Consider the following 26,201-nt stretch of genomic DNA (forward strand, 5'->3'; position numbering starts at 1 on the left):
ATCAGCCGTATCTGAGTCAGAACCTGTGGGGTCAGTGTAAGTGCCGTCTTCATCCGACGAGGTGTCAGTGACAGCAGTGGATTGTGAGGAGACAAGCGCTCGCTTAGAGAACCCCTTGGACGTAGGTGAGCGACGGTCAGACTTTTTTAGTAGTCAGGGACTGGTTCAACTTCTTTATTTAAGCAGATAAATCGTCCGCCCACGGCGGGTTAGTTGCAGGGACCACAAACGGTTGCACCGGCATTGGGGGTCCCATAGGGGGTGTTAGTTTATGAACTAGCGTATGCAGAAGCGTGGAAAAATCGGCCCACGGCGGGTCATTATTTGCCCCCGTTGCCACCGTCCCACTGGGGGGCAAGGAGCCCCAGAACCAGAGCCCAAATCTGCTATATTCTCCTCATAGGTATCTGCAGCTTCAGCAACACTGGCAGTGTGTTCAGCCCCAGAACCGTTACCCTCAGAAGCAGACATGATATAACTTGCAGTATCAGGTAACACAGTACAATTTGTCAGCAGCACAATACCTCTAGCCCAAACCCCTGCGCAGTGTAATCAGCACCAGCAGAGATAAAGGAGAGATATGGTGACTAAATCACAGAGAAAAATACGTAATACAGTATATCTTTGTGAAAATCCTATATTAGATAAAACCTGACGCACCAAGCCCCCTCAGGTTATAGAATATAGGGATAGTAGGTTGAGTGAAAAACACGAAATGGACACCACTCAGCTATCAAATGCACACACAAATAGTCACACAGTCTGTACAATGCAGATGTTATTACTAACAATAATACTGCACTGGACTAGCTTACACAGCTATATACCAATAGATATAACTGTACACAGTAAGAACTGGATGTATATCACAGGGTAATTGTACTAGGAAACCCTGACTAAGTGCACTCTTTCTTAACTAACACTAACTAAAAAAGGAAGGTAGAATACTGAAGTGTCTTGTAAAGTCACAGCACTGACAACCAGGCAGCTTTACATAGGAGGATTTGCCCAAGCATTCCCAGGAACAGTGAGCTGAGGGATAATGGCGCCGCAGGCACTGCCAGGGAGTGAGGGAGAGACAGATATGCAGCTCCAGGGCAGGAACATTTGCAGAAAATGGCGCCCTGGGGCTGGGGGAGGGGCTTCAGGTCCAAACTCTATCCTCCTGCTGGCAAAACCACCGGGTACTGCTGGCTCTAATAAAACGGTTTATAGAGAAAACCTTACCTGTCCCATGCCCTGGTGATCTAGTGGGATCGCCTGTACTGCCACAGTGTCCACCGCCAGCGCGCGCGGCCCGCCTCTCACTGACCGCGCCGGATCGCGATAAAGACCGGGTCCCGCAAGCGGGACCCACTTACCACCTCCCGAAGCGCGGCCATGCGATTCCGGAGAGCCCCCGTCGTGTGTGCCTGACAAGAAGAAAACCGGAGCCTACTGCTGTAGTTACCCGGCAACCAGGGCTCGGGAGTGTACAGCGCCGCTGGGGAGAGCCGGAGCTGCAGCCGTGAATGTCCACTGACATGTAACACTGCTGCTGCCCTTGAAGTCTTCACTTTTTTCCTCAGAAAAAAAGCTCTTCTTAGGGCTGCCTGGAGCAGCCCCTCTGTTAAGTGCCTGGTACTGCAGCACCAACTACAAAAATGAGATCCTGTGCAGGGATGCGGGGTGATATAGGAGGCGGCGCTATGCATTCTGGGAACAGTCAAAGCTTTGAGCCTGTTGGTGCCTCGGGTCAAGATCCTACTCTACTCCCCATTGTCCATTCCTTGTGGAGCCCAGTGTACCCAGCAGCAGAAAATAAGATTTTACTCACCGGTAAATCTATTTCTCGTTTGTAGTGGATGCTGGGAACTCCGTAAGGACCATGGGGAATAGCGGCTCCGCAGGAGACTGGGCACAACTAAAGAAAGCTTTAGGACTACCTGGTGTGCACTGGCTCCTCCCTCTATGACCCTCCTCCAGACCTCAGTTAGGATACTGTGCCCGGAAGAGCTGACACAATAAGGAAAGGATTTGGAATCCCGGGTAAGACTCATACCAGCCACACCAATCACACCGTATAACTCGTGATACTATACCCAGTTAACAGTATGAAATATAACTGAGCCTCTCAACAGATGGCTCAACAATAACCCTTTAGTTAACCAATAACTATATACAAGTATTGCAGACAATACGCACTTGGGACGGGCGCCCAGCATCCACTACAGACTACGAGAAATAGATTTACCGGTGAGTAAAATCTTATTTTCTCTAACGTCCTAAGTGGATGCTGGGAACTCCGTAAGGACCATGGGGATTATACCAAAGCTCCCAAACGGGCGGGAGAGTGCGGATGACTCTGCAGCACCGAATGAGCGAACTCTAGGTCCTCCTCAGCCAGGGTATCAAACTTGTAGAATTTAGCAAATGTGTTTGACCCCGACCAAGTAGCTGCTCGCCAAAGTTGTAAAGCCGAGACCCCTCGGGCAGCCGCCCAAGAAGAGCCCACCTTCCTCGTGGAATGGGCTTTTACAGATTTAGGATGCGGCAGTCCAGCCGCAGAATGTGCAAGTTGAATCGTGCTACAGATCCAGCGAGCAAAAGTCTGCTTTGAAGCAGGCGCACCCAACTTGTTGGGTGCATGCAGGATAAATAGCGAGTCAGTCTTTCTGACTCCAGCTGTCCTGGAAACAGATTTTTAGGGCCCGGACTACGTCCAGCAACTTGGAATCCTCCAAGTCACGAGTAGCCGCAGGCACCACAATAGGCTGGTTCAAATAAAAAGCTGAAACCACCTTTGGGAGAAATTGGGGACGAGTCCTCAATTTCGCCCTATCCATATGGAAAATCAGATAAGGGCTTTTACATGATAAAGCCGCCAATTCTGACACACGCCTGGCCGAAACCAAGGCCAACAGCATGACCACTTTCCACGTGAGATATTTTAAATCCACGGTTTTAAGTGGTTCAAACCAATGTGACTTTAGGAAATTCAACACCACGTTGAGATCCCAAGGTGCCACTGGGGGCACAAAAGGGGGCTGAATATGCAGCACTCCCTTAACAAATGTCTGAACTTCAGGTAGTGAAGCCAGTTCTTTCTGGAAGAAAATCGATAGAGCCGAAATCTGGACCTTAATGGAACCCAATTTTAGGCCCATAGTCACCCCTGACTGTAGGAAGTGCAGAAAACGGCCCAGCTGAAATTCCTCCGTTGGGGCCTTCCTGGCCTCACAGCACGCAACATATTTTCGCCATATGCGGTGATAATGGTTTGCGGTCACTTCTTTCCTAGCTTTAATCAGCGTAGGGATGACTTCCTCCGGAATGCCCTTTTCCTTCAGGATCCGGCGTTCAACCGCCATGCCGTCAAACGCAGCCGCGGTAAGTCTTGGAACAGACAGGGCCCCTGCTGCAGCAGGTCCTGTCTGAGCGGCAGAGGCCATGGGTCCTCTGAGATAATTTCTTGAAGTTCTGGGTACCAAGCTCTTCTTGGCCAATCCGGAACAATGAGTATAGTTCTTACTCCTCTTCGTCTTATTATCCTCAGTACCTTGGGTATGAGAGGAAGAGGAGGGAACACATAAACCGACTGGTACACCCACGGTGTCACTAGAGCGTCCACAGCTATTGCCTGAGGGTCTCTCGACCTGGCGCAATATCTTTCTAGCTTTTTGTTGAGGCGGGACGCCATCATGTCCACCTGTGGCCGTTCCCAGCGATTTACAATCAGCTGAAAGACTTTTGGATGAAGTCCCCACTCTCCCGGGTGGAGGTCGTGCCTGCTGAGGAAGTCTGCTTCCCAGTTGTCCACTCCCGGAATGAACACTGCTGACAGTGCTAACACGTGATTTTCCGCCCATCGGAGAATCCTTGTGGCTTCTGCCATCGCCGTCCTGCTTCTCGTGCCGCCCTGTCGGTTTACATGGGCGTCCGCCGTGATGTTGTCTGACTGGATCAGCACCGGCCGGTGTTGAAGCAGGGGTCTAGCCTGACTTAGGGCATTGTAAATGGCCCATAGTTCCGGAACATTTATGTGTAGGGAAGTCTCCTGACTTTTCCATAGGCCTTGGAAGTTTCTTCCCTGTGTGACTGCCCCCCAGCCTCGAAGGCTGGCATCCGTGGTCACCAGGACCCAGTCCTGTATGCCGAATCTGCGGCCCTCTAGAAGATGAGCACTCTGCAGTCACCACCACAGCGACACCCTGGCCCTTGGAGACAGGGTTATCCGCCGATGCATCTGAGGATGCGACCCGGACCACTTGTCCAACAGATCCCACTGGAAGATCCTTGCATGGGACTTGGCGAATGGAAATTCTTCGTAAGAAGCTACCATCTTTCCCAAGGCTCGCGTGCATTGAAGCACCGATACCTGTATTTGTATTAGGAGGTCTCCGTCTAGAGACACCAACTCCTTGGACTTCTCCTCCGGGAGAAACCCTTTTTATCCTGTTCTGTGTCCAGAACCATACCCAGGAACAGTAGACGCGTCGTAGGAACCAGCTGCGACTTTGGAATATTCAGACTCCAGCCGTGCTGTTGTAGCACTTCCCGAGATAGTGCTACTCCGACGAACAACTGCTCCCTGGACCTCGCCTTTATAAGGAGATCGTACAAGTACGGGATAAGTACTTCGGCCATTACCTTGGTAAATACCCTCGGTGCCGGGGACAGACCAACGGCAACGTCTGGAATTGGTAATGACAATCCTGTACCACAATTTTGAGGTACACCTGGTGAAGAGGGTAAATAGGGACATGCAGGTAAGTATCCTTGATGTCCAGTGATACCCTGAAATTTTCCAGGCTTGCAATAATCGCCCTGAGCGATTCCATTTTGAACTTGAACCTTCGTATATAAGTGTTCAAGGATTTCAATTTTAGAATGGGTCTCACCGAACCGTCTGGTTTCGGTACCACAACATTTTGGAATAGTAACCCCGGCCTTGTTGAAGGAGGGGTACCTTGATTTCACCTGCTGGAAGTACAGCTTGTGAATTGCCGCCAGTACTACCTTTCTCCGAGGGCAGCAGGCAAGGCTGATGTGAGGCAACGGCGAGGGGGAGTCGTCTCGAACTCCAGCCTGTATCCCTGTGATACTACTTGCAGAACCTAGGGATCCACCTGTGGGCAAGCCCACTGGTCCCTGCAGTTCCCGAGACGCGCGCCCACCGCACCTGTCTCCACCTGTGGAGCCCCAGCGTCATGCGGTGGACTCAGAGGAAGCGAGGGAAGATATTTGATCCTGGGAACTGGCTGACTGGTGCAGCTTTTTTTTCCTTCTTCCCTTGTCTCTGTGCAGAAAGGAAGCGCCTTTGACCCGCTTGCTTTTCTGAAGCCGAAAGGACTGTACCTGAAAATACGGTGCTTTCTCAGGCTTTTGTGAGGAAACCTGAGATAAAAATTTTTCTTCCCAGCTGTTGCTGTGGAAACGAGGTCCCAGAGACCATCCCCAAACAATTCCTCACCCTTATAAGGCAGAATCTCCATGTGCCTTTTAAATGCAGCATCACCTGTCCACTGCCGGGTTTCTAATACCCTCCTGGCAGAATGGACATTGCATTAATTCTGGATGCCAGCCGGCAAATATCCCTCTGTGCATCCTTTATATATAAGACAACGTCTTAAATATGCTCAATGTTAGCAAAATATTATCCCTGTCTTAGCGTTTATGCTGAGGCAATTGCAGGTTTCAGTATATAACCTGAGTGTGTAAGAACAGACTTCAGGATCGCCTCCTGCTTTTTATCAGCAGGTTCCTTCAAGGTGGCCGTATCCTAAGACGGCAGTGCCACCTTTTGACAAACGTGTGAGCGCCTTATCCACCCTAAGGGATATCTCCCAACGTGACCTATCCTCTGGCGGGAAAGGGTACGCCAGCAGTAACTTTTTAGAAATTACCAGTTTCTTATCGGGGGAAACCACGCTTCTTTACCCACTTCATTCATTCATCTGATGGGGGAACAAAACACTGGCTGCTTTTTCCCCCAAAAAATAAAACCCCTTTTATGTGGTACTTGGGTTCATGTCAGAAAATTCGTAACACATTTTTCATTGCCGAGATCATGTAACGGATGTTCCTAGTGGATTGTGTATATGTCTCAACCTCGTCGACACTGGAGTCAGACTCCGTGTCGACATCTGTGTCTGCCATCTGAGGTAACGGGCGGGTTTTTTTTTTTGAGCCCCTGATGGCCTTTGAGACGCCTGGGCAGGCGCGGGCTGAGAAGCCGGCTGTCCCACAGCTGTTACGTCATCCAGCCTTTTATGTAAGGAGTTGACACTGTCGGTTAATACCTTCCACCTATCCATCCACTCTGGTGTCGGCCCCACAGGGAGCGACATCCCATTTATCGGCCTCAGCTCCGCCTCCACGTAACCTTCCTCATCCAACATGTCGACACAGCCGTACCGACACACCGCACACACACAGGGAATGCTCTGACTGAGGACAGGACCCCACAAAGTCCTTTGGGGAGACAGAGAGAGAGTATGCCAGCACACACCAGAGCGCTATATAATGCAGGGATTAACACTATAACTGAGTGATTTTTCCCCAAATAGCTGCTTGTATACATATATTGCGCCTAAATTTAGTGCCCCCCCTCTCTTTTTAACCCTTTGAGCCTGAAAACTACAGGGGAGAGCCTGGGGAGCTGTCTTCCAGCTGCACTGTGAAGAGAAAATGGCGCCAGTGTGCTGAGGGAGAAGCCCCGCCCCTTTTCCAACTGACTTTCTCCCGCTTTTTCTGGAATACTGGCAGGGGTAATTTTACATCTATATAGCCTCTAGGACTATATATGATGTAGATTTGCCAGCCAAGGTGTCATATATTGCCCTCAGGGCGCCCCCCCCAGCGCCCTGCACCCATCAGTGACCGGAGTGTGAGGTGTACATGAGGAGCAATGGCGCACAGCTGCAGTGCTGTGCGCTACCTTGGTGAAGACCGAAGTCTTCTGCCGCCGATTTTCCGGACTCTTCATGCTTCTGGCTCTGTAAGGGGGACGGCGGCGCGGCTCCGGGAACGAACACCAAGGTCGGGTCCTGCGGTCGATCCCTCTGGAGCTAATGGTGTCCAGTAGCCTAAGAAGCCCAAACTACCACCTGTTAGGTAGGTTCGCTTCTTCTCCACTTAGTCCCTCGCTGCAGTGAGTCTGTTGCCAGCAGATCTCACTGTAAAATAAAAAACCTAAATATACTTTCTTTCTAGGAGCTCAGGAGAGCCCCTAGTGTGCATCCAGCTCAGCCGGGCACAAGAATCTAACTGAGGTCTGGAGGAGGGTCTTGGTGGGAGGAGCCAGTGCACACCAGGTAGTCCTAAAGCTTTCTTTAGTTGTGCCCAGTCTCCTGCGGAGCCGCTAATCCCCATGGTCCTTACGGAGTCCCCAGCATCCACTTAGGACGTTAGAGAAACCTAAATATTACTTTCTTTTTAAGAGCTCAGGAGAGCCCCTAGTGTGCATCCAGCTCGGCCGGGCACAAAATTCTAACTGAGGTCTGGAGGTGGGTCATAGAGGGAGGAGCCAGTGCACACCAGGTAGTCCTAAAGCTTTCTTTAGTTGTGCCCAGTCTCCTGCGGAGCCGCTATTCCCCATGGTCCTTACGGAGTTCCCAGCATCCACTTAGGACGATAGAGAAATGTAGAATACTCAAGTGTTTGTAAAGTCACAGTGCTGTATACAAGCGGCCTTACAAGGGAGACCTTGCCCTGCAGTCCCAGGGACTAGCCGCAACTATGCTTATAAGATGGCGCTCAGCGTCTCAGTCAGGGAGTGAGGGAGAGTGTGAGGCAGCTTCAGGGCGTGAAAATCTGCAGTAGATGTCGACCTGGGCCAGGGAGAGGCTACAGGTCAAGCGCCAGCTCCCCTATGCTGGACTTCCACCCCAGGTACTAGCGAGCCTTATTAAATGGGGCGTTAGTACACCTGACCTGTGCTCTATTGCCCTGGTGGTCTAGTGGGGTCCCTGCTCGGTGACAGTGTCCAAGACAGCGCCGCGACCCATCTCCCTAGGTCGCGGATGGAACGCAATTTAATGGCGGGACCCGCCTGGGGGGCCCTCTTACTGTACCTCCTCCCGGTAGCAGCCATGCGAACCAGGAGAGCGACTGCAACCGTGTGCCTAAAGCCGGAGCGTCTCTACCGCAAGCACCCGGAAACAGGCAGCGGGAGTATGCAACGCCGCTTGGGAGTTGATGGAGCTGCAGCGCTGAAGTGTTACCATGACATACAGCCCAGTTTTGAAGACATTTTCTGTCAGAAAAAGCTTTTTCAGGGCTGCCCACTGCAGCCCACCTGTTAAGTGACCTGCTGCTGCAGACACCAACTGAAAAACTGAGCTCACAGTGCCTGGAGGCTTGGTTATAGAGGACGCCCCAATGCATCCTGCGACAGGCTAAAGCCTGTTGGTGCCTCTGGATCAAGATCCACTCTACCCTGATGTTTCCCTGTGGAAACCAATGTAACCTGCTGCAGAAAGTGAGATCCAATGATGTGTCTATTGTCATATTTGTATAACAAACCTGAGATATTGTTGAACTATGCTATCTGGAACTCACAGGCCACTGTCTTGCTTTATATAGTTACTATAAGAAAGCAACTTCTCCTTATATGCCATGTATACACAGAAGCATTAGTTTCATCGCACATCATCAATTTTTCAATGTCAACCAATACCAATTATAGTCAATATTTCAAGGTGATGTTCACAAAATGCACAGTATTCAGATGTGTCCACTTATATCTAGCCTCCGTGCACGTTAAGCCGTGCCGTGACTCGGTAGCGCCTACCATCTTTACATGCAACTATTTCCAGTAAAATGCGTCTTATTTATCAAAACGGTGCAAATAGAATGCACAAGCAGCTTATGCAGATTAAAATATGCAGCATGCCTATATTATGTGCGAGACCGCAGCTGTATCTACATATGGAATGGTTTCACTTTAACGTAGCATTTCCTATGCATATATAGCCGCAGATGCACACAGAATATAGGCATGCATATCATTTTAATCAGCAGAGTCTGCTTGTGCGTCCTATTGACACAGCAATATATATAAGATGCATTTTCTGCACGGGACCCGTCAGCTCACTCACACCAGACATCTCCTGCTACGTGGCGTAGTGAGGCAAGATGAAGACACATCTGTATACAGTTGGATGTAGGATAATTTGATCACCAAATTAGCCTAATGCTGTGGTTCCCAAACATGCTCCTCAAGGTACCCCAACAGTCCAGATTTTAAGTATATCCATGCTTAGGCACAAGTGACTTAATTAGTATCTCAGTCAGTTTGATTATACAATCTCTGAACAATCAGAAATATCTCTAACGCCTGGCCTGTTGGGATGCCTTGGGGACGGTGTTATTATTATTATTCTTTATTTATATGGCGCCACAAGGGTTCCGCAGCGCCCAATTACAGAGTACATAAATAATCAAACAGGAAAACAGCAACTTACATTGGGAACCAATGGTCTAATTTGATGTAACACATGATAGTTATACTGTAGAGGAATATTATTGTCTCATTACAGGGTTTCTTACCTCTGTAAATGGTCAGGACTGAGGTTAGCGGTGTTCATCACACATATGTAGTGTGTGGGAATGCCACAACCTTGCCTTGCATGGTGGGAGAGCAGGTAGAAATCCACCCTACAGAACAGGAAAGATGGCAGAAGTTGATGTTATAAAGAAATAGTGTGAGTATTAGTACAGAGAGATGCAGATCTGATCTTGCACAGTAATTGTACAGATCCTATCGGAATGTGAGGCTCACCATTCACGGCTGGTGACTGTGTGATCCAGGATAGTCCCTGGTGTAGGAGTGACAAATTCTCCAGAACTAGAGCAGTACATATTGGTGCTGATCCTCTTCTGCACCACGATCACCACCATGCGGGGTGAATAATTCTCAAATGTACTAAAACAGGTCTGCAGTTGTGGGATCTCGTAATCCACCACGGCACTAAGCTGTCCGTCTGACACCCCATCCCGATACACCACAATCTTCTCAGGAAGGACATGATTCAACTGTATACAGAAACAAAGAAGAAGGCCCTTGGGCTTTACGCAGCAAGACAGCAATCCAAGGTTAAAAGGGTCACAATTATACCACAATAAAGAGCATTCCTGTAACTGAACAGATGCAAGTATTGACCAAAAAATACAGTCACAAATTTATACACGATCGAGTCACATAATTATGACCACCAGCTAATAGCCAGAGTAACAGCTGTGTGCAGCACGGACAGCAGCCAGACAGACTGAACTGTCATTTTAGACACACGTCTGGTAGCCCCCAGGTACATTTTGACGATGAGTTGCACCACTGTAGCGTGTCAGTAGGCCCTCGCGCACCTTCGTAGCCAACGTTCACCTCTCACATCAATGGCATGTGGTTCTCCGCAGTTTCCACGTTGGTTATTCGCAATGGTGCCATTTGTCCAGTCACGATACATCTTCATCACAGCAGTGTGCGAACAGTTCACAAACTGCACTGTTTTAGAAATACTGCCACCCTTGGCCTGAAAGCCGATAATCATCCCATTTTGCAACTCTGATAAATCGCCCCTTTTACCCATGGCAGCAACGAGGTATATGTGTGCAGATGGCCTGTCTCACACCTTATATACCCACCAAGCCAGCGCATGACACGTGACGTACTTCATGGGCTATGCGCTGCCGACGTCAAATGTAGGAGGCGGTCATAATAATGTGACTCGTATGCATTAAGATTATATTAGTAAAGTATAGGGCAATGTGCTTCAAACACATACAGCAAACTCAAAATAAGAACCCTTTTAAAATATGAAATATGGTATCTAGCATCTACCTCTGCTGCATATACAGACAATGGGATCTAGCATCTACCTCTTCCGCATATGCAGACAATGGGATCTGGCATCTGCCCCTGCTGCATATACAGATAATGTGATCTAGCATCTACCTCTACTGCATATGCAGATAATGGGACCTGGCATCTACCTCTTCCGCACATTTGTAATGGATAATAATCTGCATATATTTTACTTTATGGTTGAAAAAAACAAAAACAGGATTTTAATACCTACCGGTAAATCCTTTCTCCTAGTCCGTAGAGGATGCTGGGGTCCACTTCAGTACCATGGGGTATAGACGGTTCCGCAGGAGCCATGGGCACTTTAAGACTTTTCAAGGGTGTGAACTGGCTCCTCCCTCTATGCCCCTCCTCCAGACCTCAGTATAGGAACTGTGCCCAGGGAGACGGACATTTTTGAGGAAAGGATTTACTTTTAATTTAACGGTGAGATTCATACCAGCTTACACCTCAACCATGCCGCACAACATGGCATTCAACATAACACATGCCAACGGGCATGAACAATTTGTAGCAACATGCTGAAAAATAACCGTAACACAAACTAACAACTGCAGGTAAAGTACGCACTGGGTCAGGTGCCCAGCATCCTCTACGGACTAGGAGAAAAGGATTTACCGGTAAGTATTAAAATCCTGTTTTCTCATACGTCCTAGAGGATGCTGGGGTCCACTTCAGTACCATGGGGTTATACCAAAGCTCCAGTACGGGCGGGAGAGTGCGGATGACCCTGCAGCACCGATTGACCAAACTTGAGGTCCTCATCGGCCAAGGTGTCAAACTTGTAAAACTTTGCAAACGTGTTTGCCCCAGACCAAGTAGCTGCTCGGCAAAGTTGTAACGCCGAGACCCCTCGGCCAGCTGCCCAGGATGAGCCCACCTTTCTAGTAGAATGGGCATTTACCGACTTCGGTATCGGCAATCCTGCCGTGGAATGAGCGTGCTGAATCTGAAAATGGTCTGCTTAGAAGCAGGACACCCAATCTTGTACCTCTTTTTTCCGTATCAGAGCTGTTCTTGCGACATAAATTTTCAAAGCTCTAACCACATCAAGAAACTTTGACGCAGTGAAGGTGTCAGTAGCCACTGGCACCACAATAGGTTGGTTTATATGGAAAGACGAAACCACCTTTGGAAGAAATTGTTGGCAAGTTCTCAACTCTGCCCTATCTTCATGGAAGATCAGGTAAGGGCTCTTGTGAGACAAGGCCCCCAATTCAGACACCCTCCATGCGGATGCCAAGGCCAAGAGCATCACCACTTTCCAAGTGAGAAACTTCAATTCTATCTACAACTATTCTGCAACACCAGATTAAGGTCCCAAGGTGCCACTGGAGGCACAAATGGAGTTTGGATGTACAGAACCCCTTTCACGAACATCTGAACTTCTGGAAGGGAGGCCAATTGTTTTTGAAAGAAAACTGACAAGGCCGAAATCTGGACCTTGACTGAACCCAATCTTAGGCCCGCATCCACACCAGCCTGCAGAAAATGGAGAAAACATCCTAACTGAAACTCTTCCGTAGGAGCCTTCTTGGATTCACACCAAGACACACATTTTCTCCAAATACGGTGGTAATGTTTAGACGTTACTCCTTTCCTGGCCTGAATAAGAGTGGGAATGACTTCCTTGGGAATACCCTTTCGGGTTAGGATCCGGCGCTCAACAGCCATGCCGTCAAACGTAGCCGCAATAAGTCTTGATACACGCACAGCCCCTGCTGCAGCAGGTCCTCGCGAGGAGGAAGAGGCCGAGGATCTTCTATGAGCAACTCCTGAAGATCTGGATACCAAGCCCTCCTTGGCCAGTCTGGTGCAATGAGGATTGCTTGAACCCTTGTTCTTCTTATTATTTTGAGAACTTTTGGTATTAGTGGAAGTGGAGGGAAGACATATACCGGCCAAAACACCCACTGGGTCACCAGTGCATCCACTGCTATTGCTTGAGGGTCTCTCGACCTGGAACAATATCTCTGAAGCTTCTTGTTGAGACGAGATGCCATCATGTCTACTTGAGGAACTCCCCAAAGACTTATCACCTCTGCGAAGACTTCTTGGTGGAGGCCCCACTCTCCTGGATGGAGATTGTGTCTGCTGAGGAAGTCTGCTTCCCAGTTGTCCACTCCCGGAATGAAAATTGCTGACAGAGCTCTTACATGTCTTTCTGCCCAAAGGAGGATCTTTGTCACCTCTGCCATTGCTGCTCTGCTTTTCGTTCCACCTTGACGGTTTATGTACGCGACTGCTGTTACATTGTCCGACTGGATCTGCACGGGTTGATCTTGAAGAAGATGCACCGCTTGTAGGAGGCCGTTGTAAATGGCTCTCAATTCCAGAACGTTTATGTGAAGACAGGTTTCCTGACCTGACCATTTTCCTTGGAAGCTTTTTCCCTGTGTGACTGCTCCCCAGCCTCGGAGACTTGCATCCGTGGTTACTAGGACCCAGTCCTGAATCCCGAACCTGCTTCCCTCTAACAGGTGAGAACTGTGCAGCCACCACAGGAGCGAAATCCTGGTTTTGGAGGACAGAATTATCTTCTGGTGCATGTGTAGGTGGGATCCGGACCACTTGTCCAACAGGTCCCACTGGAAAACTCTGGCATGGAATCGCCCAAACTGTATGGCCTCGTAGGCCACCACCATCTTTTCCAACAACCGAATGCATTGATGGATCGACACTCTTGTTGGTTTCAAAATTTGCTTGACCATTCTCTGGATTTCCAGAGCCTTTTCCACTCTCTGTACTTCCGTGTCCAGTATCATCCCCAGAAAGGACAATCTTGTTGTCGGTTCCAACTGTGACTTTGGATAATTCATGATCCAACCGTGTTGTTGGAGTACTGACACGGAGAGTGCAATGTTCTGCACCAACCGTTCCCTGGATCTTGCTTTTATCAGGAGATCGTCCAGGTAAGAAATTATATTGACTCCTTGCTGTCGAAGGAGGACCATCATCTCTGCCATCACCTTGGTGAATACCCTCGGTGCCGTGGAGAGCCCGAACGGCAACGTCTGGAACTGGTAATGGCAATCCTGTACTGCGAATCTCAGATACGCTTGATGAAGAGGATAAATGGGAACATGTAAGTAAGCATCTTTTATGTCTACTGATACCATGAAGTCCCCTTCCTCCAGACTGAAAATCACTGCTATCAGAGATTCCATCTTGAACTTGAACCTTTTTAGGTAAAGATTCAGAGATTTCAGGTTTAAAATCGGTCTGACCGAGCCGTCTAGCTTCGGAACCACGAAGAGGCTTGAATAAAACCCTTCTCCCTGTTGTGACAAGGGTACCAGTACAATGACTTGATCCTGACATAATTTTTGAATGGCAGCTGATACTACTTCTCTGTCCGGAAGAGAAGCTGGCAAGGTCGATTTGAAAAATCGGAATGGGGGGACGTCTTGAAACTCCAGTTTGTATCCATGGGACACTATTTGCAAGACCCATGGGTCCCGGCCCGATTGAACCCAGAGCTGACTGAAAAGTTTCAGACGTGCTCCCACCCGAGCGGACTCCCACAAGGGAGCCCCAGCGTCATGCTGCAGATTGGGCAGAAGCAGGGGTTGATCCTGGAGACGCTGCTGACTTCTTTCCTCTTCCCCTCCCTCTACCTGCAAAGAAAGGGGAACCTTTACCCTTTTTGTATCTGTTGGGCCGAAAGGACTGCAGCTGAGAGTGATGTGACTTTTTCGCCGGCGCAGGAGCATAAGGCAAGAATGTCGACTTACCTGTGGTAGCCGCAGAGACTAAAGCATCCAGCCCATCTCCAAACAAGGCCTCACCTTTATACGGGAGAGCCTCCATATTTCTTTTGGAATCTGCGTCAGCATTCCATTGGCGAATCCAAAACGCCCTTCGAGCTGATACTGCAATGGTAGCGGCTTTTGAGCCCAAGAGCCCAATATCTTTCATGGCTTCTAGCATGTATGCAGCAGCGTCTTTGATATGACCTAACGTTAGGAGTATCTCGTCTCTATCTATTGTGTCAATTTCAGATGACAAATTGTCCGACCATTTCTCGATAGCACTACACACCCACGCACAAGCAATGGTGGGCCTGAGTAGCGTACCATTGGCCACATAAATATACGTTATGGTAAGAACTTACCGTTGATAACGTGATTTCTCTTATGTCCACAGGATAACATTGGGATATGGTTGAGCGACAGCGGAAATGGCACCAACACGGTCACAAGCTTTCTGGCCTCCCAGGATGCATCGGGGCCTTCACCATATAGTCCCGCCCCCTGACTCAGTCAAATCAGTTCTTTCCACAGCGATTTAGGCAGGAGCATCAGGTAGAGACCTGTTTAGGCGATAAGAACACACATGCACACCCTTCCATACAAGAAGGAAGAGGTTTTAGTGATTGTCAAGATACTCAAATCAGATGCGTCAGGGTGGGATCCCTGTGGACATAAGAGAAATCACGTTATCAACGGTAAGTTCTTACCATAACGTATATTTCTCTGGCTGGGTCCACAGGTTTATCCACAGGATAACATTGGGATTCCCAAAGCCATTCTAGTGGTGGGGACGCTCCTGATTACACAGGAGGACCTTTCGCCCGAAGTCTGCGTCATGAGAGGCAAAAGTATCCAAGGCATAATGTCTAATGAATGTGTTTATGAAAGACCATGTGGCTGCCTTACATATCTATTCTGCTGAAGCACCCTGTTGTGCTGCCCAAGAAGGACCTACCTTATGTGTTGAGTGTGCAGAGACATTAGCCGGAGTAGGGAGATCTGCATGAGAATAAGCTTCTGATATTACCATTCGGAGCCATCTCGCCAGCGTCTGTTTACTAGCAGGCCATCCTCTTCTATGGAATCTGTAGAGGATGAAGAGAGAATCTGTCTTTCTGATGGCACTAGTACGATCTATGTAGATTCTTAAAGCTCGGACTACGTCCAGCGACGCTTCTCCCGCAGATAGTCCCGATACCTGAAAAGCTGGGACTACAATCTCTTCATTCAGGTGAAACTTTGATACCACCTTTGGAAGATAACTAGATCTCGTTCTGAGAACTGCTCTGTCTGGGAAAAAAACTTAGGAAAGGAGACTTACACGATAATGCTCCTAAATCTGACACTCTTCTGGCCGACGCCATTACCAGTAGAAAAAGCACTTTAGCCATTAACCATTTAAGATCTGCTCTCTTAAGTGGTTCAAACAGAGGACCCTGGAGAAATTTAAGAACTAAGGCCCTCATTCCGAGTTGTTCGCTCGCAAGCGGATTTTAGCAGATTTGCTCATGCTAAGCCGCCGCCTACTGGGAGTGAATCTTAGCATCTTAAAAATGCGAACGATGTATTCGCAATATTGCGATTACACATCTCGTAGCAGTTTCTGAGTAGCTCCAGACTTACTCGGCATCTGCGATCAGTTCAGTGCTTGTCGTCCCTGGTTTGACGTCACAAACACACCCAGCGTTCGCCCAGACACTCCTCCGTTTCTCCGGCCACTCCTGCGTTTTTTCCGGAAACGGTAGCGTTTTTTCCCCACACGCCCATAAAACGGCCTGTTTCCGCCCAGTAACACCCACTTCCTGTCAATCACATTACGATCGCCAGAACGAAGAAAAAGCTGTGAGTAAAAATCCTAACTGCATAGCAAATTTACTTGGCGCAGTCGCAGTGCGGACATTGCGCATGCGCATTAAGCGGAAAATCGCTGCGATGCGAAGATTTTTACCGAGCGAACAACTCGGAATGAGGGCCTAAATTCAAATCCCAGGGAGCTGCTGGAGGAACAAATGGAGGTTGAATATGTACAACTCCCTGAAAAAAAGTACGTACATCCTGTAAATCAGCAATCTTTCGCTGAAACCATACAGTTAACGCTGATACTTGAACTCTCAAGGAAGCAACTTTCAAACCTTTATCCAATCCTGCTTGAAGGAAATCCAAAATCCTGGATATTTAAAAGATCTTGGATTAAAATTTTTTCCAGTACACCAATGAATATAGGCTTGCCCTATTCTATGATACACACGAGCCGAAGAAGGCTTTCTTGCTCTAAGCATAGTTTGGATTACTTGTCTTGAAAATCCTCTAGCTTCTAAGATAGAGGTTTCAATAGCCACGCCGTCAAAGACAGGCGATCCAGATGACTGTGACAACAAAGACCCTGCATTAGCAGATCTGGACGTTGAGGGAGCAGTATCGGTGCTTCCACGGACATCCTCAGTAGATCTGTGTACCAATGCCTTCTTGGCCAAGCTGGAGCTATTAGAATTATTGCTCCTTTTGCTTGCTTTATTTTTCTCACTACTCTGGGTAACAGAGATATTGGAGGGAACAGATATGCCAGCTGAAACCTCCATTCTACTGACAGTGCGTCTACAAGGACCGCTCCTGGGTCCCTTGTTCTCGATCCGTACCTTGGAACTTTGTTGTTTAGACGAGACACCATGAGGTCTATCTCTGGTAGACCCCATCTGTTCACCACTGTCTGAAACACTTCTGGGTTTAATGCCCATTCGGTTTCCTGAATGGTGTGTCGACTGAGAAAATCCGCTTCCCAGTTCAGTACACCCGGGACAAATACTGCTGACAATGCTGGGAGATGGAGTTCTGCCCATCTTAGAATGGGAGTTACTCCCTCCATCAGTCTCTTGCTGTGAGTTCCTCCTTGATGATTGAGGTATGCTACTGCCGTCGCATTGTCTGAGCGAATCTGGACTGGTCTTCCTTGCAGACTGTCCTTTGCCTGAACTAGAGCCAAGTAAATGTCCCTTATTTCCAACAGATTTATTGGCAGGCGACTTTCCCTTGCGGTCCATTTTCCCTGGAACCACAGGCTTCCGAGTACCGCACCCCAGCCTTGCAGCGTGGCATCTGTTGTCAGGACTTGCCACTCTTTTATCCAAAAGGGTCTCCCCTTGTTTAAATGGTCTGTCTGTAGCCACCACGCTAGAGACCTTTTTACGTTTACTGGAAACTTTATCATCTGCTTTTTTATCGTCTGATTATTTCCGTTCCATTTGGTCAGAATAAGGTGCTGCAATGGTCTGGAGTGGAATTGCGCATATTCCACCATGTTGAAGGTTGATACCATCAGACCCAACAGTCGCGTTGCTGCATGGATCGACATTGTCTGAGCGTACAACGCTTCCTGAGCCATGACCTGCACCTTGACTATCTTTTTCTCTGGTAAGAGAACTTTCTGTAGGTCTGAATCCAATATGGCCCCCAAATGAACCATCCGCTGTGACGGATTCAGGGATGACTTCTCCCAATTTATGAGCCACCCGTGTCTCTGTAAACAAACGATCGTCTGTTGAAGATGGCTCAACAGTAAATCTTGCGAATGTGCGAAGATTAACAGGTCGTCGAGGTATGGGAATATTCTTATCCCCTGTTTGCGCAGACAAGCTGCCATAACCACCATGATCTTGGTAAACACCCTGGGTGCTGTTGCTAGCCCGAAGGGCTAAGCCTGGAACTGAAAATGTTCCTGGAGGATGGCAAACCTGAGGTAACACTGATGCGACAGTGCTATAGGCACATGTAGGTAAGCATCCCGTACATCCAGAGATACCATGTAATCTCCCGGTTCCACAGCCAACATTATGGAGCGTAACGTCTCCATGTGGAACTTCGGGATCCAAATGTATTTGTTCAACATTTTCAGATTGAGAATTGGTCGATATGACCCATTTGGCTTCTGGATTAGAAATAGATTGGAGTAAAACCCCTGTCCCCTTTGTGATGGAGGTACCGGGACAATCACACCTGACTGCAATAATTTTTGGACTGCTTCTTGCAGGGCATTGGCCTTCGACTCTATACGAGACGGGCTGGTGCAAAAAAATCTTTGAGGAGGCTGCCTCCTGAATGGGAACCCATACCCCTGAGATACTACCTTCTGCACCCAAACATCTGTCGTCGACTGTTGCCATATGTGTACAAAATGAAGGAGTCGGCCACCAACCCTGGAATCCTCCAGGCGGAGGCCCGTCTCTTCAGGCTGACGGTTTCTGTTCAGGCTTGGAAACTGGCTTTTTGCTAGCCCACTGCTTCCTACCCCTGGTCTTAAACTAGGGTTGCTTAGGCTCCTCTTTAGCTTTCGCTTTGCCAACAAAAAGAGCGAAATTTTAAACCCTTGGACTTAGGGTTATGGGTAGCCGGAATTCTGACCTTTTTCGATTCAGCCTCTGATTCTAGGATATCCGATAAAGGTTTTCCAAATAATATATTACCAACGAAAGGCAATGCTTCCAATTCTTTCTTGGATTCCGCATCCGCCTTCCAGGTACGTAGCCAAACTGCTCTGCGAGCGACTACTGTCAAGGCTAAAGCTTTAGAAGCAACTGTACCTACATCAATTGCTGCTTATTCCAAGTACTGGGCAGATTGTCTTAAACGGCTAAAACGGTCCTCTTGCTCCCTAGAAGGAGAAGGGATGTCATTCTCTAGTTCCTCTATCCATTCGCCCATTGCCTTTGCTACCCAGGCCGAAGCCATAGCAGGTCTTACCACTGCTCCTACTAGAGAAAATATATTTTTCAAAAAGCTATCTACCCTTCTGTCTGTGACATCACTTAGGGGTCTATTCATGAAGCAGTGAAAAGTGTGGAGAAGTGAGCCAGTGGAGAAGTTGGCCATGGCAACCAATCAGCATTGAAGTACATTTATAATTTGCATACTAGACATTTGTACGGAGCAGCTGATTGGTTGTCATTGGCAACTTCTCCACAGGCTCAGTTCTACACTCTTATCACTGCTTCATGAATAGACCCTCTAGTGAGGTAGATGACAGTGGTAAAGCAGATTTATGCACAAGTTGCAGAACATGTGCATCTACTTTTGGAGGAACTTCTCTTTTCGAACACTCCACAGCCGGAAATGGATAATAAGAATCCCATCTTTTAGGAATCTTATATTTCTTACTGGGCATCACCCAAGACTCATCCATCATTTCTGTCAGCTCATCTGACGCTGGGAATTCAGCTTTCACTGATTTTGTTCGTTTAAACACAGGTGCTTTAGATTTTAACACTGCCTTGGCTGGCTCTTCCAACGAGAGAACAGCCTTCACAGCATTAATAAGTTCAGCTACATCTTCTGAACTAAAACTCTGCGACTGATCATCATACGGACTATTTGAATCTACTGTATCATCATCTGTTGTATCATCTTGTGTAGTCTGCCACATAGACGTATCCGTCTTAGTCTTACCTGTCCCTTGGTTGCTTGTAGAGGCTACTGGAACCAAGCCATAGGAAGGGAGCTGCATGTATGGGTTAATAGTGTAACCTAACCCTTGAGGTGGTGCTACCGGAGTTAACCTGTCCACTATTGAAGATAGAGTCTTTGCAAACATATTCCATGGTGGCTCTGTTGGTGGTTGAACCAACTCCTGTTTTTTTACTTTGCTGAAAAGCAAAACAGTTCGCACACAAACCCTCATAAGTGACCAATTGGTTCATATCAATTAACCCTGTCTTACAAGATAAGCATGTTAGGGCTGTAGGAGTGCTTGATAAATTCTCCTAGTCACTTTTGCCGCTCACAGACATGGTAATAATCTGTTAATGACTACACAATTTGTGACTGAAAATCACTTATATATGAGTATATAGAAGTGAGATCAATCTGACCACAGTGCACCTGATTTGAGGGTCAGAACAGGACTGACATTACACAGAAAAGTCAGCACACATACTAGCAGTCAGTCACATGTTAAAGCATTAGACATTGTCATATGAGAATACAACCTCCATAACAACTTATACAGGTTGAGTATCCCATATCCAAATATTCCGAAATACGAAATATTCCGAAATACGGACTTTTTTGAGTGAGAGTGAGATAGTAAAACTTTGTTTTTTGATGGCTCAATGTACACAAACTTTGTTTAATACACACAGTTATTAAAAATATTGTATTAAATGTCCTTCAGGCTGTGTGTATAAGGTGTATATGAAACATAAATGAATTGTGTGAATGTACACACACTTTGTTTAATGCACAAAGTTATAAAAAATATTGGCTAAAATTACCTTCAGGCTGTGTGTATATGGTGTATATGAAACATAAATGCATTCTGTGCTTAGATTTAGGTCCCATCACCATGATATCTCATTATGGTAGGCAATTATTCCAAAATACGGAAAAATCCCATATCCAAAATACCTCTGGTCCCAAGCATTTTGGATAAGGGAGACTCAACCTGTACATAAGTAGGAAAATTGTACTTCTGTTTTAAACTGGTTCTTTTTTCAACATAACATGCAGAAAACACAGTAATATACAGGTCTCATACGCAATAGGTACTAAAAATTAACAATTCATACTAAGAAGTAGAGAGAATTTTTAGTACTGTATACCCTGCCTCCGGAGAGCGGGATACAGGGAGACTCACCACACTTCCATATCCAAGCAAATACGCTCGTAAGACGCTGAGTGGATTCAGACGCTACTGATGTACACTACCGCTCTTGATAACTGATAACGGACACGGTCGCTAACTGATGGACACGGACGCTCAGCGACTTCCACGTATATGCAGACGCTAAGGCCTGCGACTCGGTCTAGGCGGGATTTCTAGTGTACACAACCGCAGCGTCTAAGCTGCGACCGAGTACTCTCGTGGTAGCGTCTGAGCCAGAAGTGAGGTCATTCAGTTCATGGACGAGAGACACGCGGGAACTGGTCATGAACTCGGAGGAGAGGCGGCCAGGAGAGCGTCTGAATCCCCCTGTTGACTTAAACTCTAAGGATCGCGGCCTCTCCTAGTCCTGGCGCCTATGATCCCTGGAGCGTAGCGCTGTCGCAATCGAGATGTTCGGCGCATCAACACTCTGTTTGCAGTCTCCACCAAATCAGTGTAGCTGTGTCCTGACCCCTCTAGTAAGAGGAAAATAAGAATTTACTCACCGGTAATTCTATTTATCGTAGTCCGTAGTGGATGCTGGGAACTCCGTAAGGACCATGGGGAATAGACGGGCTCCGCAGGAGACTGGGCACTCTAAAGAAAAGATTAGGTACTATCTGGTGTGCACTGGCTCCTCCCTCTATGCCCCTCCTCCAGACCTCAGTTAGGGAAACTGTGCCCGGAAGAGCTGACATTACAAGGAAAGGATATTTGGAATCCAGGGTAAGACTCATACCAGCCACACCAATCACATCGTACAACTTGTGATAACCTTACCCAGTTAACAGTATGAACAACAACTGAGCCTCACTCAACGGATGGCTCATAACAATAACCCTTATTTAAGCAATAACTATATACACGTATTGCAGAAAGTCCGCACTTGGGACGGGCGCCCAGCATCCACTACGGACTACGAGAAATAGAATTACCGGTGAGTAAATTCTTATTTTCTCTGACGTCCTAGTGGATGCTGGGAACTCCGTAAGGACCATGGGGATTATACCAAAGCTCCCAAACGGGCGGGAGAGTGCGGATGACTCTGCAGCACCGAATGAGCAAACACAAGGTCCTCCTCAGCCAGGGTATCAAACTTATAGAACTTTGCAAAGGTGTTTGAACCCGACCAAGTAGCCGCTCGGCAAAGCTGTAAAGCCGACACCCCTCGGGCAGCCGCCCAAGAAGAGCCCACCTTCCTTGTGGAATGGGCTTTTACTGATTTTGGATTCGGCAATCCAGCCGCAGAATGAGCCAGCTGAATCGTGATACAGATCCAGCGAGCAATAGTTTGCTTTGAAGCAGGAGCACCCAGCTTGTTGGGTGCATGCAGGATAAACAGCGAGTCAGTCTTCCTGACTCCAGCCGTCCTGGAAACATATTTTTCAAAGCCCTGACTACGTCCAGCAACTTGGAGTCCTCCAAGTCCCGAGTAGCCGCAGGCACCACAATAGGTTGGTTCAAATTAAACGATGATACCACCTTTGGGAGAAATTGGGGACGAGTCCGCAATTCTGCCCTGTCCATATGGAAGATCAGATAGGGGCTTTTACATGACAAAGCCGCCAATTCTGACACACGCCTAGCCGATGCTAAGGCCAACAGCATGACCACTTTCCACGTGAGATACTTTAGTTCCACGGTCTTAAGTGGTTCAAACTAGTGGGATTTCAGGAAATCCAACACAACGTTAAGATCCCAAGGTGCCACTGGTGGCACAAAAGGGGGCTGAATATGCAGCACTCCCTTAACAAACGTCTGAACCTCAGGCAGTGAAGCCAGTTCTTTTTGAAAGAAAATGGATAGGGCCGAAATCTGGACCCTTATGGACCCTAATTTTAGGCCCATAGACACTCCTGACTGTAGGAAGTGCAGGAATCGACCCAGCTGGAATTCCTCTGTAGGGGCCGTCCTGGCCTCACACCAAGCAACATATTTTCGCCATATACGGTGATAATGCTTTGCTGTCACGTCCTTCCTAGCCTTTATCAGCGTAGGAATGACTTAATCCGGAATGCCTTTTACCGCTAGGATCCGGCGTTCAACCGCCATGCCGTCAAACGCAGCCGCGGTAAGTCTTGGAACAGACAGGGCCCTTGTTGCAGCAGGTCCTGTCTGAGAGGCAGAGGCCATGGGTCCTCTGTGCGCATTTCCTGCAGTTCCGGGTACCAAGTCCTTCTTGGCCAATCCGTAACAATGAGTATTGATCTCATTCCTCTTTTTCTTACAATTCTCAGCACCTTTGGTATGAGAGGAAGAGGAGGAAACACATATACCGACTGGAACACCCACGGTGTCACTAGCGCGTCCACAGCTATCGCCTGAGTGTCCTTTGACCTGGCGCAATATTTTTTTAGCTTTTTGTTGAGGCGGGACGCCATCATGTCCACCTGTGGCAGTTCCCATCGATTTGCAATCTGTGTGAAGACTTCTTGATGAAGTCCCCACTCTCCCGGGTGGAGGTCGTGTCTGCTGAGGAAATCTGCTTCCCAGTTGTCCACTCCCGGAATGAACACTGCTGACAGTGCTTGCACGTGATTCTCCGCCCAACGAAGAATCTTTGTGGCTTCCGCCATTGCCACCCTGCTTCTTGTGCCGCCCTGGCGGTTTACATGGGCGACCGCCGTGATGTTGTCTGACTGAATCAGCACTGGTTGGTCTCGAAGCAGGGGCTCCGCTTGACTCAGGGCGTTGTATATGGCCCTTAGTTCCAGTATATTTATGTGCAGACAAGTCTCCTGACTTGACCACAGCCATTGGAAGTTTCTTCCCTGAGTGACTGCCCCCCATCTGCGGAGGCTTGCATCCGTGGTCACCAGGACCCAGTCCTGTATGCCGAACCTGCGGCCCTCGAGAAGATGAGCACTCTGCAGCCACCACAGAAGAGACACCCTGGCCCTGGGGGATAGGGTGATTAACCGATGCATCTGAAGATGTGATCCGGACCATTTGTCCAGTAAGTCCCATTGGAAGGACCTCTTATGGAACCTGCCGAAGAGAATGGCCTCGTATGAGGCCACCCTCCTTCCCAGGACTCGAGTGCAGTGATGCACTGACCCCTGTTTTGGTTTTAATAGATTCCTGACCAGTGTCACGAGCTCCTGAGCTCTCTTTATCGGGAGATAACCCTTTTCTGGTCTGTAAATTGTATATGTTAATACCGCGCTTGTAAGTGAAAAAGCTGCTCCAATAAAAATTTATGTGAAAAAGGAAGTATGGGAGCGCTAGTGTTAAATATGTACCTGCAAAGTCAAAAAACAATTTATTAATCACAGTAATGCTGTATGGCAGTAATGTTTACACTCTTTTCAGAGTACTTTTTTGTTGGGATACCGGACGGCCGGTGCGGAGGTTGCTAGTGTCCGAGTTTCCGAGTTCTGCTGGCTGGAGGTGGAGTCCCTATCTAACTTTCCCTTTCCTACCTTCCCTCCTTGCGCTGCTGGTTGCTCGTTCTTGCAGTTGTCCTCCGTTTCTGGCCTGTTTCACTATACCGGAAGTGTCCGCTCCGTGACTTCCGGTGTGACGTCAATCCGATTTTCCCAGCACCCAACGCGTTTCGTGACAGGGCACTTCGTCAAGGATGATTGTAGTTCCTGTTGGGATGGTTCTTTATAAGGAAATTTTTATAAAACTTTATTCATAAAAAACGGAAGTCCTTACCGGAAGTGACTTCATAAAATAGCGGGTAGCACATGTTTTATTTGACTTTGCAGTGTTTCGTATAGTTAAAAGTGATATTTCTTTTAAAAAATTGTGAAAGGAGTTTTTCTAGAATAGATTTTATAAGAAAACTTTTAGTTCTATATCTATATTCAGACCTTTTGGTGTCATTGTTGCAAGTTCATATATCCATTTTGTCTCGATCTTTTTCAGATCAGTAACTAGGTCTCCTCCTCTCCAATGGGGTTTTACTTGTATAGCTGTAAATTTCAAATCAGCGGGATTCATTTGGTGTTTGTCTTTAAAATGTACCGGTATACTATGTGTTTGAAGTCCTCTTCTAATGTTATATAAATGTTCAGCAACACGGGTTTTTAATTTTCTTTTTGTCTGTTCAAAGTATTGCATGCCACATGGGCACTCTAACAGATATATTACCCCTTCTGAATCACATGTCAGCTTTTGTTTTATAGGGTATATTTTGTTAGTTTGGTTAGATCTGAAAGTTGTAATGGCATGTGTGGATTTCGCCTTCGTTAATTTACAACAGTTGCATGTGAGACATTTGAAGAAGCCTTTAGTGTCATTCTTTTTTGCTATTATATTTTCTACCGGAATGTAACTTCTTGTCAGTTCCTGTTTGAGATTTCTAGCTTTCCTATATATTATTTGAGGTTTTTCTGGAAGAAGAGTTTTTAATTCTGTGTCTAGCTTAAGTATGTGCCAATGTTTGGATATGATGTTTTCAAAATCTTGATGGTTGGAGTAATATTGTGTAATGAAAGCTGTATCCATTTTTCTTTTATTTTTTTCTTCTTTATCCTTATAGATGATGGTCTCTTTTCTATCCGTTTGTCCAATTTTTTCAAATTGTTGTAGCAGAACATCTTCATTATAGCCTTTTTCTGAGTATTGCTTCATTAGTGCACTTCCCTGTTCTTGAAAAAGGTGATCTTCTGTGCAATTTCTCAGAATTCTTCTAAGTTGTCCACTTGGTATGTTTTTTACCCAGTTTCTATGATGGTTACTGTTGTATGGGAGTATATTATTCCCATCAACTTCTTTCCTATAGGTCTGCGTTTGAAGTTTTCCATCTTTTATGTAAATCTTTAAGTCCAAGAAATTTACTTCTACTTTGCTAGTAGTGGTTGTAAATTCTAGGCCTATTTTGTTATTATTCATATATTTAATGAACTCTTCTAGTTTGCTTTCTGTACCTTCCCAAATAAAGAAAAGATCATCTATGTAGCGATGCCAGTTAATTATGTTACTTCTATCGGGGTTGTTAGTCCAGATGTTGTCATCTTCCCATTTA

General features: G+C 47.2%; 1 protein-coding gene across 6 annotated transcripts in view; it reads right to left on the reverse strand.

The window, feature by feature from the left end:
• PIWIL2 (piwi like RNA-mediated gene silencing 2) overlaps positions 1–26,201 on the reverse strand; it is a 1,076,777-nt gene that overhangs the window by 24,451 nt on the left and 1,026,125 nt on the right. For all 6 annotated transcript variants that reach the window (XM_063931805.1, XM_063931803.1, XM_063931806.1 and 3 more), the window contains 2 exons: positions 9,764–10,017; positions 9,532–9,639 (listed from right to left, as the gene is read on the reverse strand). In XM_063931805.1, coding sequence (XP_063787875.1) covers positions 9,532–9,639; positions 9,764–10,017 — 362 coding nt within the window. The remainder of the gene's footprint in view (positions 1–9,531; positions 9,640–9,763; positions 10,018–26,201) is intronic.

Source organism: Pseudophryne corroboree, chromosome 6 (genome assembly GCF_028390025.1).
Source record: "Pseudophryne corroboree isolate aPseCor3 chromosome 6, aPseCor3.hap2, whole genome shotgun sequence".
Lineage (NCBI taxonomy): Eukaryota > Metazoa > Chordata > Amphibia > Anura > Myobatrachidae > Pseudophryne > Pseudophryne corroboree.